Source organism: Sminthopsis crassicaudata, chromosome 3, assembly GCF_048593235.1.
Source record: "Sminthopsis crassicaudata isolate SCR6 chromosome 3, ASM4859323v1, whole genome shotgun sequence".
In the NCBI taxonomy this organism is placed as follows: Eukaryota; Metazoa; Chordata; class Mammalia; order Dasyuromorphia; family Dasyuridae; genus Sminthopsis; species Sminthopsis crassicaudata.
In genome coordinates this window covers 215,750,776-215,771,455 of record NC_133619.1, presented here as the reverse complement: position 1 = coordinate 215,771,455, position 20,680 = coordinate 215,750,776, and the positions used below count along the sequence as shown (strand labels likewise).

Sequence of the window (20,680 nt, the reverse complement as noted above, 5' to 3'; positions counted from 1 at the left end):
CTATCTTGGAGAGTTAAGAAATGAGAGAGAAACTGAGAAAAAAAATTGGAATTCAAAATCTTTCAAAAATGAATGTTAAATGTTGTCTTTACATGTAATTGAAAAAAATAAAAATAAGAAATTTTCATTTAAGAATAAGAAATGAAAGAGGCCAAAGGCTAGCAAATTATAAAGAAATCTCATACCTGTGTATCATGTGTACATTACTCACCCACAATGAGACCAAAAGAGATACAGGAACCGTTTTAATACTTTCCCCTTTCCAGATAAAGTTATATATAGAAAGGAAAAAAGGTCACTATTGGTTTAGAACATAAATTTCTTTGTAAAAACTTACAAAAGAAGATAGTGAAAAACATGAACAATATTTTCAAGGCAGAAAAGTCTAAAGGTAGCCTTAGAGAGAGCATGACGTGGGGTCAAATCCCACTTTTGGCAGATAAATACCCTCTTGGTGACTCTGTACCAATGAATTAAAAGGCACTGAATCTCTTAATGCTCTCAAGCACACTGTAAAAGGAGGAACAACTACCTCTTTACATTGGGAAAGGGAGTTTGAAGGCACTGATTGCAATGGCAACCATTAAATCACATCACAAAAAATTTTAAGTTGAATTATGAACAGGAAATGACTAGTAAATTCATTCTTAATAAGTTATCTATGTGTCATTCTAAGTTTTAAAGTAGAGAATCAAAAGCAATGACAAGTTAGAACTAAGAATTAAAACAGGAATCATTCAATTGTGGGGTCTTCAACCTGACCTATTTCTTTTTTTTTTCTTTTTTTCTTTTTTTTTTTTTTTCACCCTTGAGGCTGGGGTTAAGTGACTTGCCCAGGGTCACACTGCTAAGAAGTGTTAAGTGTCTGAGACTAGATTTGAACTCGGGTCCTCCTGAATTCAGGGCTGGTGCTCTATCCACTGCGCCACCTAGCTGCCCCGACCTGACCTATTTCAAAATGAGAAATGGACAAAAGAACATATCAACTCAAACTACTGTTATGTCTTGAGAAAAATTAACAAAAACAATTTAATCACTACATGATACCAAAAGATACTTGGAATCATTTTAGCACCTTATCTTCTTGCCAAGCAAAGTTATAGGGAGGTGGGGAGGGCCAATATTGGTTTAGAATAATAATTTATTTGTGAAAACTTATAGATGATGAAAATATGAACACTATCAAGGCACTGTACTAGATGACATCTGTCTCCAAAAAAAAAAAGAAAAATATACATAAATAATAAATTAAATTCTTGATTAAGTGAATTTGGGCAGGAGAAATTGGAAAGCTTGAAAATAATCTCCCCAAGATGGAGCACTAAAGGTGAGGAAGCATAGAAAAATTAAAGTTGATTAGGCAACAGGTTTAGGACAAGTTGAATGAGGGGAAAAGTTCATAACTTCAGTATTTATATATATATATGTATATGTACATATATATATATATAAGATTTTGTTTTTATTTATTTTGAAAACTAATATTAGGGCAGGTACTAAAAAAAATGGCACTATTCTTAAGTGACTTTTAACAAGTTAAACATTTGTCAAATTATTATTTCCCAAATTGATATAAACAATGAGAATAATAAGAAAGGCTGGTTTGTTTTTTATTTTGGTGTTAACTATTTAATATTGTGGGTGTTTCTGTGCAGAAGAAATACTATCCTAGCAATTGGCATACCTAGCTTAACTATGTCATTATTTCTAAAAATCATCAGGTTGTAGATATCAGGAAGCAAGAATGTTCAAAAAATCCTTTGGGGGTTTAATGAGTTGTTTTTTGTTTTTTTTTTAATTACTATTATTTTTTAGTTAGTGTAGAACAACTAAGGCATCAAAGATCCAAGGCATCAAAATTTAGACAAGTGTACAATTTTCTCCCTTTATGAATGCATTAGAATTTTGCTAGGAATTTAAAGCAAAATCTTACTGGCTCCTAGTTTGTAGACTGTATCCCTTATTTCCTTCTTTTTTATGTTTTATGAAAATTAAGCCAATATTTCCCCCTTTTTAGTGCAGTACCACAGCTCTTATTCTGTTCTTATTCTCCATGGTCTCCCAAGAATAGACTCAGGACCCTGAGATGTAATTCATCCGAACTTACTGGACACTGAACTGTAATATAATATATTTTAAAATCGTATTCCTATTTCTCCTGGATTTCAAATTTTTCTATTGGACATTTTTTGTTCTCTTCTCTCAAATTCAGTTCTCATTTTTTTTTGGCAAACAAAACTGAAACATCTTTTTGTCTTCCCACATACCTTAAACAGTAGTTCTATTCTTCTGAGGGATTTCCTCCTTTTCTCAACATAGCTTTAAAAATTAAAAAGGCATAAAAGGAGCAGCCAAATGGCTCAGTGGATAGGGAATTAACCCTGAAGTCAGGAGGATCAGAGTTCAAATTTGATTTCAGACACTTAAAACTTCCTAGCTGTGTGATTCTGAGCAAGTCACTTAAAAAAAAAGGGGGGGGGGGAAGAAAACATAAAAATTTAGCACTTACATTTCTTGAGCAATAACTGAACTCAGGACCTAGTCAGCAAGAATAACTTAGTTAAAACAATATCCTGCCATATCCTGAATTTTATTAAAAATCTTTTCTGTGAGCAAGGGTTTTAAACTTGGGATTAATATAGCATGAGGGGATTTATGGATAGACTTCAAGGAATCTAAGTTTGGATGGGGAAAAATTATTATCTTTATTTTAATGTAATTTATTTTCTTTGTAATCTTTTTTTAATGCATTTAAAAATATCATTCAGAAAAAAGGTCCACAGTCTTTATCAGACTTTTGAAGGAGCCCATGATACACACAAAATTACTGTATTAGTGAATTTCCCTCCTGCTCAACTGAATTTACCTTAATTGATATTTGATTTGTTTTCACACAAATAATTACAAAGTTAATTTAAGGTCATGGTATGTGCTCCTCTTCCTGACTGACAAAATGAATGAAACAGCTCTGCCTGTAGTGACTATATATTTGGGTAAGAGACTCTTCCTATATGCTTCATCAATCAATCGAATAATTAAACATTATATGTCTGTTAAGATATGTTAGAGGGACCACAAGAAAAAGCAAGACCAGTCTCTGCCTTCAAAGAATTTAGTAGGGTGAAAGAAATGTGTGTGTGCTGAGTGGAGAGAAGGTGGAAAGAACAACTCATAAATAATTAAATACACAGAGTAAATGTAAGATAATTTTAGAAAATTTCTAACAGTTTCTATTGGTTATTTTAAAATGAAAGAGGAATTAATTTTTTTCCTGCTATATGCAAGTTCTAAGTCACTCTCTCTTAATATGTATATTGATTCATTAGGGCCTGGAAATTCTTGATGAGATAGATGCAGGTTGAATTTACATAATGCAGATCTGAGGTTTATTGTGAAAATGCTAAATTTGTAAGAATATGTATGTGGGTTTTGTTTTTTATCAAATTGACTCTTATCAAAAAAAAAAAAAAAGAAAAGAAAAGATGACCCCAAAACATATGATAATCAGAGATTTATTCAAAAAAAGCAACTTTGAAAGAATATATTAAAGAAAACATTCATTCATCTTCACCTTCTCCACCTATATTTAATAATGTGTAATGATCACATGTTCTCAATGTTCCCAGTATACTGATAGAACTTCAATCATCAAATAAATCTTCTATAATATTCATTACATTGTATATAATGACAGAAAAAATGTTTTAGAAATGTTTTAGAAAAAATGTTTTAGAAAGCTTTTAATCAATAAGAATTTAATTTAAATTTTTAAAAAGACTTTGTTTACCTCACCAGAAGATATAATTGATTCCTACATCCCATTCTATATATTGAAAGAATGGATCACAATTTTCCTGTAATGAATTTCCTTCATCCTTATAGACACTTGTAAGTACAACTATAGAAAAGCTAAAGTAAAGCTGTAATCTATTTTTTTCAAGGTACCTTTCTGTTTTATAAATTTGTATCTATTGATATAAGAGGAATTTTTCAAGTGGCTCTGGAAGGCAGAGTTGGTAGATAGTATAATGACATGATCGACCCAAGCATTTTCGAATACATAGACGGCAGAGCTGCGCAAGTGAAGAAGGACCTAAAGGAAGAGGAAGGAAAAAAAAATGAAGATGGAAATTACAAGGCAGAATAAAAGTCAGAGATCATTAACAAGAGGAAGAGTTACTGTGGTGTTAGGTTTCTCTTTTTAAAGGGTCTTTTGTGCTAAAGAACACATAACAGAGCATTTCTGCTTTCTCAGCAAAGAAAGGTGGGGAACTGCTGGGACAGAATATTGTAAACACCATCACATGTAGTTGATGTATTGGATGCTTTGCTTAATTGTTTTTCTTTGACAAGGGAAAAATTTAGTCTATTGAGGGCAAGGTTTGAAATAAGTATAATGTAAAAATAAAATCTAATGAAAAATTCTTTTCAGATTAGGAATTATATAGTAGCATAGGGGAAAAAAACCATAAATGTGAAAGATAGCCCATGCCAATTCTTTTGGGAAAGAGGCATTTGTTTTAATGGATTTTATGTGACCAGAGCATTGCCAGGATAAGGTTTACCAGAGGCAAGTTAGAAATGCAAATTTATGCTATTAACACTGAAGGTAAAAACACCTTGATGTCTAAGGAATTTAAGATGTCCTCCTCTAATTGGAGTTATTCATATAATTCATTCTTGTATCACAAAAAAATAAGTAAAATTTTATGAACAGGAAATTATAAATGAAATTATTTGGCCTATATAGGTCTGGAGACAGAATTGTACAGCTGGAAAACAGTTATGGATAGGAGTTTAGCAAGAAACTACCCATGTCAACACAGACTATTGGGAGATGGAAGTGGTTATCTGTAGTCCTATGTTCAGGATATGTTGAATTTGGGCTTGAAGGGAAAACATAAGGGAATTATTCTTTTTAACTGACCGTTAGGTGGTATTGGCTGGATCTCAAGTCATAGCCAGAGGAGTCTTTGAGTGTCCCAAGAAGGAACCTGGATCATGTGAGTACTACAGCCAAGATGCTCCACAGAGGAAACCTGTACCTGGAAGCATTTTTGATGGAACTAAATAAGAAATATGAGAACACTTACAGAGCCCTTCTTTTAAAAAAAGGAAAGAAAAGAAATAAAGAAGAGAAAAAGGCACTTTTGTGCTGGAGAACATAGCATCCTTATCACACAAAGGTGGAGAACTATAAGGAGAGAACATTGTGTACATTTTCTAATGTTGTCACTGAGAAGACTAAGCAAGAAATGTGTACGAAGAACTTCAAATTCTTCCCCTTTTCAATATATTCTATCCCAATGTCATATATCCCTGTGTGGTCATCTTGTCTGAGGCTTCTCCATGGAATAATAAGCTAGGAGGACGCAGAAATATAGGCAAATCAAGAGATGATAAGTATTTGATGAAATATCAGAAAAATAATTTTATATCCTTTTACTTCCTAATTTTACTATCACTTATGTTTGAAATGCTTATTTATATAAATCAATATTTAGAAGAAATATCTCTTAGAAGAGGAGCCTCCCACATAAGGCATTATCCCTTTAGAAATCTTGGAGAGACATGGACATGATCAAAATAGGCAAGGTAGGTTTAGGCTGCTGGAGCCAGCAAGACTCCTTGTGATTGGAAACTTACCTTGTGAACCAACCTATTGTTTTATTTAAAATCTTGGGACCCAAGACAGGGGAGGCTTCTTGAGCAGTTGCCAAACTTAAACTTCTTTGGAGGATGATAATGCAGACAGATATTCCAGGTTGCCTAGAAAATTTCAGACACTAGAGTGAACTCTGATATATCTAGTATTCTTTTTGCAGCAAACTGTGACATTTAAAAAGGAGATAGAGGAGAGATGATTTTGTTTTAAGAGATTCCTCTTCACCAAATGGCCTCTTCTGACTCTAAAATCCCCAAATCCTAATATGAAAAAATTCTAAACTTAGGAGCATTTTTGGTAGAACTAAGCAAAAAATTTGTCACCTCATGAGTAATAATAATAGCTAGCATGTTATAATGAGAAAAGCACAATGGATTTAGGACTAGAACTTCAAGGAGTAGTTAGGACACCTCAATTTTCTGGGCTTCAATTTCTTTATATCTGTCCAATGAGAGGAATGGTCAAAATGATTTCCAATGTTCCTTCCATCTCTAATAAATTATCTAGTTCTTTAAAAGTTACTTAATGATTCTGAACTAAGATATAGTGAAGATGATCAAAGTTTTTTTATGTGGAGACTCAGAAAATAATCACTTATGTCACTAAAGAATATCTAGTTCAGTACTTGTTCAAAGTACAAGAATGACAGATTCCTGGCCAGACTTGGCATACATTTAATAAAGGCTGTTAAGAATACATTTGTCTGGTGTATATAAAATCACCATGAAATGGAAAAATGAAAAGGAATAGAAGTGAAACAATTCTAAAGCGGAGGGAAAAGGAATGCTATAAATGCAAGGAGAACTAACCAACCAACTTGGATTTTTAAAATATATGTACAGAAGATGGAATAAGGAGAGGTAACAGAGGATGATTACACAAAATTGTCCCAATTTTGGCACAATAATATCAGGAATATAAAAGCTTATAATAAGTTGAGTCTAATGAGGAAAGCCAACAACCACACAAGTATTTTAGTGTTTTATTAGGAGAAAGGGGGCAGCTCAAAGAAAGTCCATGATTATTTCTAGGGGTGGATAGGGCAACAATAAATGCTGGAAGAACTATTCAACTTTTATTTCTTTCTCTTTCTCTGCCAAGGGGAATGGCCTTGGAAATACAAAGAATAAAAGGAAAACTACTATGCTATTCTAGAAGGTAGGAGATTATCTCTGCTCTAGATGAATTTGAGTCATTTGGCCCAGGGAAACATTCTTAAATACTGAAAGAACTGGACAATTACTGAATCATCATCTGTGATATTTTAGAAAATGAGAGAAGTACTATAGGACTAGAGAAGGACTAGAGAAAATTGTCCCAATTTTCAAAAAAGTCAAATAAAGTAAGTCTGTAATCTGTGGTCAATGGTTCAATTTCATTTCCTGGAACTAATACAGAGAAGGTCACTGAATAGCTAAAGAAGATTGTGGCAATCACCAAGTCACCATGGTTTCAGCAAGTATAGGTTATAGTTGACTAAATTTAGTTATTTTTTGACAAAGTTACTAAACTAGACATCAAGGGAATAGAATGGATTTCGTTTGCCTATAACTGCAAAATGTAAGAAAATATCTCAATCTATTCTTTTGAAAAATGATAATATAGGGGGCAGCTAGGTGGCGCAGTGGATAGAGCACCAGCCCTGAATTCAGGAGGACCTGATTTCAAATCTGGTCTCAGACACTTAACACTTCCTAGTTGTGTGACCCTGGGCAAGTCACTTAACCCCAGCCTCAGGGGGGAAAAAAAGAAAAGAAAAGAAAAGAAAAGAAAAGAAAAGAAAAGAAAAGAAAAGAAAAGAAAAGAAAAGAAAAGAAAAGAAAAGAAAAGAAAAGAAAAGAAAAGAAAAGAAAAGAAAAGAAAAGAAAAATTATTATATAATGAGCTGAAGTCACAACTGACTGAATTTCTGGATTCAAAGAACAGTCATTAATGGTTTTATGTCAGCTTACATGGAAGTCTCTGGTAGAGTCACCTAGGAATTAGTGCCTAGCCCTCTGCTATTTATTGAACATTTTAATCCATGACTTGGATAAAGAATAGCTATCATTTTTCTCAAACTTTCAGATGACACAAAGCTGATAAGGATAGCTAATACACAGAATGTCAGGTTTCCAAAAGATCATGACCAGGCTAATGCTTCAGAACTAATAAATAAGACATGTAATAGGGATAAATTTAAGTTTGAAATTTCATTCAAAAGTACAAAACAAATATTTAAAAAGAGCTCACATTTTCAATAGAATACAAACTCAATATGAGTCAATGTGAAATGGCAACTAATGAAATCATAGGTAGTGTTAAAAGAGGCATAGTGTGAGGTGAAGCCAAGATGGCGGAGAAGACACACATTTCTTTCTAACTTCCTATAAGGCTCAGACTAATTAGCAAATCCAGCCTCTGAATTAACTCTGGACTAGCAGAATCCTCAAATATTGGGAGTATAACAAATGACCAGAAGATAATTTCAAAGATTGCCAAAAAAAGGTCTGTTTCAATTGGAAACATGAGGGAGGCAGCCAACCACAAGCAGGCTGAGCACAGAAGACAGCTCAGATAGCACAGAGTCCCGGGACAGTGTAGACTCTGCCAGGCGGTGCAGATTCTGTGGGGCGGATAATCTACTGAGAGGAATCTATAGGAATCTACAGCAGTATTGGCCACTGTGCCCTTGTTGCAAGCCAGTAGATCATCAAAGAAGTTATAAAGCAGGTAACACAAACACAAAAGGTAAAGAGTGAACCCTGAAATGCCAGAATCTCATGGGACTTGGCCACGTCCACCCAGCACTGGGTGTGAGTCAGCACTGACCCAGTGCAGTCATCGCCACTTATTGAGAAAGCTGCCACTTGTAGAGGAAGTTTGGAAAACTTCTCCTGACCTAAAAGCAGACCTTGACTTTTTTTACAAAATGAGTAAAAAAGTAAAAAGAACTCTGACAATAGACAGCTTTTATGGTGAAAGAGAAGAACAGTTTTCAAATCCTGAGGAGACTAAAGGCAGATTGTCTCCGAATGAAGCCCAAAAAGGTGATAAAACCTGGTTTCCATCACACAAGGCTCTCCTAGAAGAAATTTAAAAAGGATCTTAAGAGAGCTAGAAGAAAAATGGGGAAAGGAAATGAAAACTTTGCAAGAGGGTTTGGAAAAGGCATACAATTCATTAAAAGACTTGATAAAATGGAAAAAGAAAACAATTCCCCAAAAAACAGAATTTGTGAAATGGAAAAAAATTCCACAGAACAAAAAAACTCATTTAAAAATTCAATTGGACAAATACTAAAAGAAGTAAAAAAAGAAAATGAAAATAATTTACTAAATTCAGAACTGAACAAATGGAAATGAATGACTCAATGAGAAATCAGTCAAGCAAAACCAAAAAAAAAGAAAAATACAGAAAAAAAAATGTAAAATACTTAATTGGGAAAACAATCAACCTGGAAAATAGATCTAGGAGAGACAATCTAAGGATTACTGGACTCCCTGAAATCCATGATGAAAAAAAGAGCCTAGACATTATTTTTCAGGATATCATCAAAGAGAACTGCCCAGATGTCATAGAATCAGAAGGTAAAATGATCATTGAAAGAATTCACCGAATACCTCCTAAAAGAGACCCTAAAATTAAAACTCCAAGAAATATCGTGGCTAATCATAGTTTGTGTGGTAGAGGGAACCATAGCAACTATTCGGTAATAAGTACATACTAGAGGTGTGTAAACATTCCCAGTATATGGACTACTAGTATGTACATGTTTTAAGCATATTGTATGAATTGTAAATACTTTCATTTGAGTATATTGAGAATAAACCTCATATTTTTATTAAAAAAAAAAAAGAAAAGAAATATCATGGCTAAATTTCAGAACTATCGGACCAAGGAAAAAAATATTACAAGCAGCTAGAAAGAAACAATTCAAATACCAAGGAGCCACAAAAAGGATTACTCAGGACCTAGCAGCTTCCACTTTAAAAGACTGAAGGGGTTGGATTCTGATATTCCGAAAGGTGAAGAAATTTGGAATGCAGCCAAGAATAAGTTATCTTGCTAAAATGAGCATTTTCTTTCACGGAAGAAGATGGATATTCAATGAAACTAGTGAATTCCATTTAGTGGAATTAGTGAAACTGGTGATTTAATGAAACTGATGAATTCCACTTTGACAGCAGTCATCAAAACCATTTGGTACTGGCTAATAGATAGAGAAATTGATCAATGGAATAGGTTAGGTTCACTGAAAAAATAGCCAATGACTATAACAATCTAGTAGTTGACAAATCTAAAGGCCCTAAACTTTTGAGATAAGAATTCACTATCTGACAAAAACCACTGTAAAAATTGGAAACTAGTAGGCAGAAAGTAGGCATAGACTCATACCTAACACTGTATACTAAAATAAGGTTGAAATGGATTCATGATCTAGACAAAGGATGATATAAACAAATTAGGAGAACATAGGATAGTTTACCGATTTGTGGAGGAAGAAGGAATTGGTGAACAAAGAAGAATTAGAGAGATTATTGGGCACAAAATAGATAATTTTGATTATATTAACTTAAAAAGTTTTTATACAAACAAAACTAACGCACACAAGATTAGAAGGGAAGCAATATACTGGAAAAACATTTTTACATCCAAAGGATCTGATAAAGGTCTCATTTCTAAAATATATAGAGAAATGACTCAAATTTATAATAGTTTAAGCCATTCTCCAATTGATAAATGGTCAAAGGATATGAACAATTTTTCAGATGAAGAAATTCAAACTATTTGTAGTCATATGAAAGAGTGTTCCAAATCATTACTGATCAGAGAAATGCAAATTAAGACCATTCTGAGATACCATTACATACTATCAAATTGGCTAAGATGACAGGAAACAATAATGACCAATATTGGAGGGCATATGGGAAAACTGGGATACTGATACATTATTATTGGAACTGTGAACAGATCCAACCATTCTCTAGAGCAATTTGGAACTATGCTCAAAAAGTTACCAAACTTTGCATATCCTTTGATCCAACAATGTTTCTACTGGGATTATATCCCAAAGAGATCTTAAAGGAGGGAAAGGGACCCACATGTTCAAAAATGTTTGTGGCAGCCCTCTTTGTAGTGTCAAGAAACTGGAAAATGAGTGGATGCCCATCAATTGGAGAGTGGCTATATAAATGGCTATGGAATACTATTGTTCTGTAAGAAACGACCAGCAGGATGATTTCAGAGAGGCTTGGAGAGGCCTACATGAACTGATGCTAAGTGAAATGAGCAGAACTAGGAGATCATTATACACGTTATACAGCAGCAAGATTATACAATGATCAATTCTGATGGACATGGCTCTCTTCAACAATGAGATGATTCAAACCAATTCCACTTATGCAGTATGAAGAGCCATCTACACCCAGAGAGAGAACCTTGGGAACAGAGTGTGGAACACAACATAGCACTCTGTTATTTGCTTGCATTTTGTTTTCTTTCTCAGTTTTTCTTTTTCTTCCATCTTGATCAAATTTTTCTTGTGCAGCAAGAAAACTTTATAAATATGCATACATATATTGGATTTAACATGTATTTTAATATATTTAACATAAATTTGGAACAAAAGATTTTGCAAGGTCAATGTTGGAAAAATTACCCATGCTATCTATGTTTTGTAAATAAAAAGCTTTAATTAAAAAAAAAGTATAGCATGTTGAGTCACTTTTGTACTCTGCCTTATTCTGCCCATATCTAGAATATTGTGTTCAGTTGTGGGTGTCATAGGATAAACTCATAGGAGGATAATTAGAATGGTAAAAAGCCTTATATTCATATGGCAATGAGTTAAACAGATCCAAGGACCCAGTAAAGATTAAATCAAAACGCTTTTCCCTCCCTAGTCCTGTTTCTCTCTTTCCAATGCTATCAAGACCCCAACTTCAAGATAGAAATCTGTCATAACATAGTCCATTAAAAAACAAAAGCCTTCTGGGGACCCACAACAATGCAAAGCAATGCAAAACTCTCAACTTCTAGTGCTAGGGCAAAAAAACAAGGAATAGAGAAATTGGGAAAGGACAATGCATCTTTGAATGCATTCAAAGCACTCTACCAAGCAGACAGAAGGGACAGAACTGAGACCAGTGCTGAATCACTTAAATGTCAGTTGAGGCAGAGACCTAACTAGGAGAACCATGAATTGTTCATTGTGGGAGAAGGTTGAATTTTGAGATATAGCCCCCATGGAAACCACAATTAGAGAGAACAGAATCAAAAGGTGAGTGATGAGGAAAGTAAAGGGAGGTGGGGAATTATCAGGATTTCAGGAAGAAGAAAAGTCAAAGACCTTGAACATAAGCAGATAAATCAACAGGAAAAACAGTAACAATATAAGGAAATATGGCCTCCAAATCAAGTCAAAGTATTTGGGTATATATGAATTATACTACAAAATAAAGGAAAATTATTTAAAACTTGGTAAAACAGAAAAACTTTGGTATTTAAAGAAAACATTGAACTAAAACATAATGATCATGAGTAGTCCAAAAGAGAAATGAGAAGTAGGAAAGCAGAATTTATGGCCTACAAAACAAAAGTAATAAGCAGAATGGCAAATCGAAAAACTGAAATCTGTAATGGCAAGCTTCACCAAGAGACAAAAGGGAGAATAATAGATTGGGAATGAAAGGTCACTAAAATGAAAGACAATCTGGAAGAATAGAAGCAAAAAATAATTTTAAAAGAAAATATACTCACAATGTAAGCATAACATACTGACATTGAATAAAGGTTGTATAGAAACAACCTAAGCAACCTATGTTGCTTCTCTCCCAGAAGAATATTACAGGACAATGAAGGAAATATTGGAAGAGAAATGCCCAGATCTTCTGAACATAGAAAATTAAATTTTAGTAGAAAAAATTCACAGATTACCTTCAGAAAAAAACAACCCTAAAGCTATAAACACATAGTAGTTAAGTTTAATAATTTATTTTAATAAATTTAATAATTCAACTTAGAAACAAGAAGTTCTTTAAGTGATCAGGAGAAAGACCTTCAAGTACAAAGGAAAGAACATTTGAATAATGCAAGACTTTTCTAAACCCATATCATGAGTGACTAGAATAATTTGTTCCAAAGAGCAATGGAGCTCAGGATGTAGCCCAGGGTGACCTACCCTTCAAATCAGTACATAATAAGGCAGAGTTTATTTAGTGGATTTAAAAATGTTCCTTTTTCTACCTAGGGAATTGCATTTGTCTCTTCAAATAAATAGTGAAAATGTGGGTGAAGCAATTAGGAATAATATTCCACCAATTATTTTCTGATCTGGATAAAAGGTAACTGACCAGCACAGTAGCTGGTACCCTGTACACATTAAAAAAAATTATTGACTGATTGATGATTTGATCATTCTGTCAGATTCAGGTTAAGTTCTTTCTGTTCTTACCATTTCTATATTAATTATTTCTAATTTGTCTCTGGATTTCCTCTAAATATAACATAGCCATGTTTGGTTAAAAGTGGGCTTATATCCTGGTCAAGTTAGAGTAGTTCTGTATTCTTATAGTGAGACAACTTTTTTCTTATATTATTTTTGCCATACTAGAGAAGAATAGCAATAGCAGAACAGTACTACAGATCTAGCCCTCAGTTATTATGTAATAATAATGAGCTACCAAATGATATAAATGAAGGAATGAAAAAAAAATTAGAAAGCTCAGCAATGATAGGATTTTTGTGCTTCACCAACACTCCCTGAATCTAGTTCCCTTTATTTCTACCTTCTATCACAATTCCAACCACATAGTAGTCATTAATAAATGTTTGTTGAATGAATGAAACAATTTGTCCATTGGTTAGTTTTCATTAAGTGATTACTAGTACTAGGCAGTGTTTTGAAAAAATTAAAAAAAAAAAATTCCTGCCCTCAAGCAGCATACATTCTAAATAGGGAGACAACATGTAAATAATTAGATATTTATAAGACAGACAATAAATGGAGCCAATCTTAGAGAAAAAGGCACCAGTAACTTTGGAGAAAAGACCAGGGATAAAGCCAGAGGGGAGGGGGAAGAATTAAACTAGTTTATTACCTTCCCGAAGGAGGAGTGCCTGTTCCACACTGCTCTGGGGAGTTGCCAAATCAAGAGCACACTTGCCTTGATGATTTAAGCGTCTCATGCTTGCACCATAGTCTGCTAATAGATCAATGACTTCTGCACTGGATTGCCTGGCTGCTGCATGCAGTGGGGTATCTAACCATTTGCCTTGGTCAACACTGGCTCCTTAAAAAAACAGATATATCACAAGATATTGAGTATTTAGATTGAAAGATTTCAAAATATGCGATAAAGAAACATGAAAGGCATAAAGTTTGGAGTTTGCTTTTGGGGATACCCTAACACATTTCTCAGAAAATGGTCAATTTTCCATAGTGGAATTAATGAAAGAATGAACAAAAAAAAAACCATTTAAGTACTTATAATAGTGCAAAGTATCATGCTAATCACTGAGAAACAAATTTTAAAAAGGTAGTCCCAGTTCTAAAGGAGTTCACATTATAATGAAGCAGACAGTTTTGCTTCAAGTCAGATAGAAAGGTGTCCTGGTCCTTTGAGAACACTAACAAAGCACATGGTGATGTTTCTTTAATAACATTTCTACTGTAAAATCATAGCAGTTTCTGACAGTGGAGAGAAGACAGTCATTGTGGTGATAGTGGTATGACTTGCTTGGCACATACAAGTCTTTTCTCTCCAAAATAGTGACTTGCTGCTTTGAACAGGATGCCTTGCCTGTTGCGTGTGAAAGTAAGCTCCTCCAGTCCATAATCTATTTTTCATTTTGTTTTTATAACCCCAGTGTTTAGCATAGTAGTTGCTTAATTTAATAAATGTTTGCTACATTAGATTATATTGGATTGGTCTCAAAGGATAATTCAAGACCTGGAGTATCTATAAACTATCTAGACTACAGATTATTTCAAAATATTTTGGTGAAAGTATATAAGAATTTAAAAATTTTTCCCCTTGAATATTAGTTATCTCAAAAAACTTTTTGGTTTTTTGCCAATGAGAAACATATAACAAAAATAAGAGCTTTCAGATTAAGTACTTTAGAAAAAGTTACAACTTAATTCCAAAAATCCCACAGTAAACAAGTTACAAAAAGATTGTTTTATTTTTTAAATAAATATTAAGATAATAAAAAAGAAAATATGAAATCTAAATTTCAGTTTGTTTGTTAAATTTTTCATTTCTCACTTAAACTCTCTTTATTCAATGATTAGACCCTGTGAATTCAAAATTAATATGGCCACACAATTTTACTTGCTCATGTCTTTGGGTTCTTCTATTATTGTAAAAATCACTAAAATAGTGATTAGAAATGATATGAAGGAAATATGCAGAATGTTGCTCTAGAGTGAGTATAATTATTATCAGTTGAACTTGTTAAACCTTAAGGGAAAGGAAGTCAATTCCCATTCTCTGATAAGATTTGGGTGTTTAAGTCTCTTCTAGAAAAACTACAGAAAATCTAGCACAGCCAGAATTGCTCTTACGTCAGAGAAAATAGGTTTCAAGATTGATCCAAAAATTATGACTTAGTTCAACTTGAGGCCAATAATTTTAATAAATCAAACCAGACTCTTGTATCAGCCTCTACAAATACAATAAGTAGCCTTCTATCCTTCTTGCAGGTCTTTCTGTGTACAATTTTACACAGGAATAATTTCAATAATTACTGAGTGAAATAGCTTTTCTGCCTAATTCTGACAGACTACTTAAGACTTTACACTGATTCAGTGTATAAAGAGATTAATTCAAGACATTTGGCTAACTAAAAGCCATAGTCATGAATTAAAACTTGAGTTATCTCTAGGATGAGATATATTTGCCTTGGCCAACATTAGGAAATTTTCCTTTTGGCAAGAGCATCATCTTAAAAACCACAAAGGGTAAATGTTGGCCTCGCATTAATTTTATGGACATAAAAAGATTGCTGAAGGTTACCTAGCTCAAGGAGCTTCTTGACACAGTCTGTCCTCTGATAGCTGCAGGCCACATAGAGTGGAGTTCCATGCTGAGGAGCTTCTTGGTCAATATTAACATTATTTGCCAGCAGAATTTCCATACACTCCTTGTGACCTAATTCACACACACGCACACAAAATCATACAAAAGAAGAAAGCTCATAAATGTTCAAAAAATAAGAAATTTGGAGCTGAAAGGGACATCAGTGATCATTTAGTATATAGTTCCATTCTGCAGATGGGAAAAGTAAGAACAATGGGATAAAAAAAGCAAGTCATTTCACCAAGGTTATATTGCTTATCTGTGACAATCATGGGAAAAGTCTAGGCCTTTTGCCTCTCAGTCCATGTAACATTATGCTGAATTCCCACTTGTCTTTATTTTTTACACATCTAGATGGCAATGTATTTGTGTGTATTTCTGAGAAATCTAAACAAAATGATAAAAGTAAAAAGCCCATATATATACACTGCACTAATATTATAAGATGAATTATAAAACTATCTGAAAACTTTTTCAGATATTAGATCTAATTTATGATTAAAAAACCCAACTGTTTATAATTAAATTAAACATCTCATCTCAAACATTCTTTGTAAATAGGCCAGTCACTTTAAGAACTCATAAATTTATGAAGTGATTGAAAACAATTTCACAAGTTGGCTATGATCATGAAACTATTCATGGACTTTTATTTAAGTTCTCAGTTTCTTTTGAAATAAAGAAAATAAAGCCAAATATTTTATTTTCAAAGAGTGATTAGACAAGCACTGATGGGCAAGGACAGTAGGTCATATAGTTCATATTCAGTGTGTTCCCAAGTACGTATATAGAACATAGATTCACCAGTTTAGAGCTGGAAGGGACCTTAGAAGCCATCAAATTAGTTAGAAATGATTAAAAATGGGCCTTGAATAAATTCTAACATAATTAAGGATAAATTATATTTTTTTAAATTTTAAATATATATAATATGTGGTACTAGGCCAACAAAGTATTGGCTAGCAAAGGTCCTTAAAAATACTTACTTAATGAAATGGAAAAAAAAATTAATAATTACAGTGATTATTTTATGTCAATTAGTGTTTCTGAAGTTTTTAAAGTTTTCCATAAGCATTTTGGTGCTTTTGGAAATCTGTTACCCTTAAAAATCTTGTTTATTTCTTTAATTTATTCAACAACATCTTTTTTTACAGATAATACAAAGATAAATTTCTTTCTAGTCCTCTCAGAATGATCACAACTTAAAAATTAAGGTAATGAATTTGTGTATGTGTGTATGGAAGGTAATGAATTTGTGTATGTGTGTATGGAAGTATGCAATCAGAAAGTAAAACTTGTTATCCTCCAAGTGTAAGCATATGGGCCCTGCCTGAAGTTTAAAAAAAAATTTAGGTCATTAAAAACCAACTCTTATTTGTCTTAAGACAGAAAGAAGTTTCTGGCTAATAATAAATTTGAAGAATTTCATATTTCTACTATCAAAGTACAGGAACTTCAATTTCCATCCCAAAGTGTTTGGTTGAATTATTAGGCAATCAAATAGTTTTTGATGAATGCTACCAAGAATCTAATATATCATGAAATGGGAACAGGGAGAACTAGAACCTTTATGTCTTTTCTTATAATATCATACAAAGAACCTCAATAACTGACCTGTTTGATTGGGGGGGGGGCAAGTAACTATTTATTCCCTGACCCAGCTTATTCATCTCTAAAATAAACTAATATGCATCCTTTAATGCATGACCCAAGATTGTGTTAAAATTATTTTAAATTTCTTTAAAGAAAAGGTACTTTTTGAATTCAAAGTCTTTATGTGCTTAAGATGAACAGAAACTTATATCTTAAGCAACAGTTACTTTTTTAATATAACCTATGACCAATTGTCCTTTCTCTTCTGTGCTTATCTTATTGAATCATACCCATTCTTTGAAAATAAAATACTTGACTTTATTTTCCTTATTTCAAAAGGAATTGAAAACATAGGTTTCCATGGACAGTTTCATGTTCATAGCCAAGTGAACTTGTGAAATTGTTTTTAATCATTTCACAATTGAGTTCTTCACATAACTGGCTTATCTACATAGAAATACTTGACATGAATAGTTGTTTTTATCATAAATCAGGTCTAGTATTTGAAGTAGTTTTCAGATGATTTTATCATTTATCTTACATCAGTACAGTGTGTAATCTTAATGCAGCACTTGAGATAGTTACAACTTTGCTTTTTGTAGACTAGCAAGCAAATTAGCAAAAAGCCTGCCCGTGAACTAAGCATTGTTCTTGTGAACCTGCCACAGAAGACAGAAGGACAGGAGAGGCCTTCAGACTCAGAGAGGTTGTGAAAAGAGTTGCTTCACCTCTGCAAATGCAAAGTTAAAACATATTCTATTATCTCCCCCTCTTCCCACCCCTCATTCTCCAGAAATATAAGGGGTATAGTCATGAGGTAGAGGCTAGAATATTTCCTTCAAGGTTAAGGCCTAATTTATTATAGATTTCTAATGTTTCTCACTAGTACAATTTTCTCCCCATTCGCTCACTTCAATCACTCCGCTTGCCCGAGTGATTTCCTAAATTTGACTGCGTCATTCCTCTTTTCCCAGTAGCTCCCTTTTACCTCTAGGATAAAATAAAAAGTCCTCTGTCTTCAAGGCATTTGAAGTTCCTCACCACCCAATCACTTTCCGGCTTCCACACTTCTCACACTTACATTCCTCCAAATATGATCCAGATCAGTACGATGTACAGTTCCATAAGCATAGTCCTATTTCTCCTGTCTCTGGGTCTTTGTATTGGATGTGCCCCATCCTGGGAATGTATTTTCTCCTCCCCTCTGCATCTTGAAATCTTTATTTTCCTTCAAGACCCAACTCATATATCACCTTCTACATGAAGCCTCCCTGCCCAGTGCAACTGTTCAGTCTCACAAAACAACATCGTTTTAATCTTGTATATTATTCATATATATTTGAGAAAAACATGGTGTAGTGGAAAATGGAAGCAGGGTTGGAAGCCAGAAAGACATAGGCTAAAATCTCACTTCTGAGATTCTGGTTGAAGAACTTTGAATAAGCTATTTAACCCCTAGTGCTCTCTAGGCAACTCTCTAAGACTATTAAATATATTCCAAAGAAGGTGCTGACCTGCATTAGTGTAGGGAGTTCTCCCATCTGGGAGTTTTCTATACTAATAAAATCATACATCCAATGCCTATCCCTATGTATATACTTACACATGTGCCATGGTCATTATCTTCCCCATTAGAATATAACCTTCTTGAAGGCAGGAACTATTCTACTGTTTTCTTAGTTTCATAGTTCCAGGCACAGAAAATATTTAATAAATGCTTGTTGATTGACCCATTACATGAAATCCCTCAAACACATAGTCAAGAGTTACTGAAGCCTTTGCTGTAACCTTGGGGCGCCCAGGTTTAAAGACAATCTTTCTCACCTTACCTCTCTTCACGGCCTCATGGATAGGTGAAGCCAGGTGATCATCCAATTGTGGCTTGGCACCAAATGCAAGGAGCAGGTTGACACAGGCTGGGCTGCCATTACAGCATGCATTAAAGAGAGGTGTGACTCCATGCACAGTGGTTCCATTCACCTGGTAAGAATTAATAAGATTTCATTTTTATATCACAATTAAAAATTTCCAAAGTCTTTTTAGGTATTTGATCCTAACAACAACCTTGAGCTAAGCAGGAAATCGGTTTTAAAGAAGAATATGTTGTAGGGTTTGTTTGTTTTTTTAATTTTAATAGTGTTTTTTTTTTCAATTACATGTAAAGATAATTTTCAACATCCATTTTTGTAAGATTTTGAATTCCAAATTTTTTTCTCCCTGTTTCCCTTCCTTATCTCCTGCCCTCCCCAAGACAGCAAGCAATATGATATAGATTATAACATGTGCAATTGTAAGGTTAATCTAGGTTTGGAATTCACAGTTTAATAGACATAGTCTTAAAGAGGGTAGGTACAAGTTTATTACTGCTCAGAACTTTGATTTAAATAAAACATAGGGGACGAGGAAACTCAAAGCATAACAAGTAATACATGATTAACAAACACTATAACAAACAAGCAAGCAACATACCAGATACATCATTGCCACTCCAAGGAAGCACCAACATCTGAATTTCTTAGCTATTCACAGCTATTCAAAGTCTTGAGTGGGAGCTATTACTAAGCAAGCTGTACAAAATTACCTAGCCTAAATCCTCAAAGTCTCTTTCCACTAAAGGGTTTTTATAGGGCGAGAACAAAGAAGACACTACACTAAGTATTTTCATTTGATACATGATTCTTGAGACATAGAAGCCTCCCAGGTATAGAATGTTCCATCACAAGAGGCTCATGAAGGAGAATATTTATTCTTTCCTTTAGGAAGACTGTTTTTACTCAAGGAACTAGCCAGATTTCTGGAGTAAACACAGGTCCACAATAAAGAATACTCATTGATTAATGCACAAAAAGGGATGATCTTCCTTTATGCTTTCTTGGTATTCCATCAGTTAACTGCAAGCACATTCTCATGTTCTTAGCAAAAAGAAGCTATATAAAAGACATGTCTGAGACTTACTTAACTCTTTACTCACTAGGATTCTTTACAATAATCATTCTAAACATATTTATCTATTAACCACATTGTAAAAGAAAAATCTGAACCAAAGGGCAAAACCACGATTTTTTAAAAAGCAAGCAAAAAAAAAAATCTAGCAACTAGATTTAATGTCCATTCAGTCTCCATAGTTCTCTCTCTGGATATAAATAGCATTTTCCATCCCAAGTCTATTGGAATTGTCTTAGATTACTATATTGCTGAGAAGAGCTAAGTATATTACAGATCATATTATCTTGCTGTTATACTGTGTACAATATTCTCCTGGTTCTGCTTACTTCACTCAGCATTGGTTCATGTGAGTACTTCTAGCCTTTTCTGAAATAAGCCTGCTCATCTGTTGTGCTATGGGAGCTACCTGCCA

General features: G+C 33.6%; 1 protein-coding gene across 3 annotated transcripts in view; it reads right to left on the bottom strand.

Moving 5' to 3' along the window:
• Positions 1-3,783: 3,783 nt before the first annotated feature.
• Positions 3,784-20,680, bottom strand: part of ASB11 (ankyrin repeat and SOCS box containing 11) — a 61,245-nt gene continuing 44,348 nt past the window's right edge. For all 3 annotated transcript variants that reach the window (XM_074299947.1, XM_074299949.1, XM_074299948.1), the window contains 4 exons: positions 19,152-19,302; positions 15,667-15,801; positions 13,747-13,938; positions 3,784-4,093 (listed from right to left, as the gene is read on the bottom strand). In XM_074299947.1, the coding sequence (XP_074156048.1) occupies positions 3,969-4,093; positions 13,747-13,938; positions 15,667-15,801; positions 19,152-19,302 (603 nt within the window). In that variant the 3' untranslated portion in view covers positions 3,784-3,968. The remainder of the gene's footprint in view (positions 4,094-13,746; positions 13,939-15,666; positions 15,802-19,151; positions 19,303-20,680) is intronic.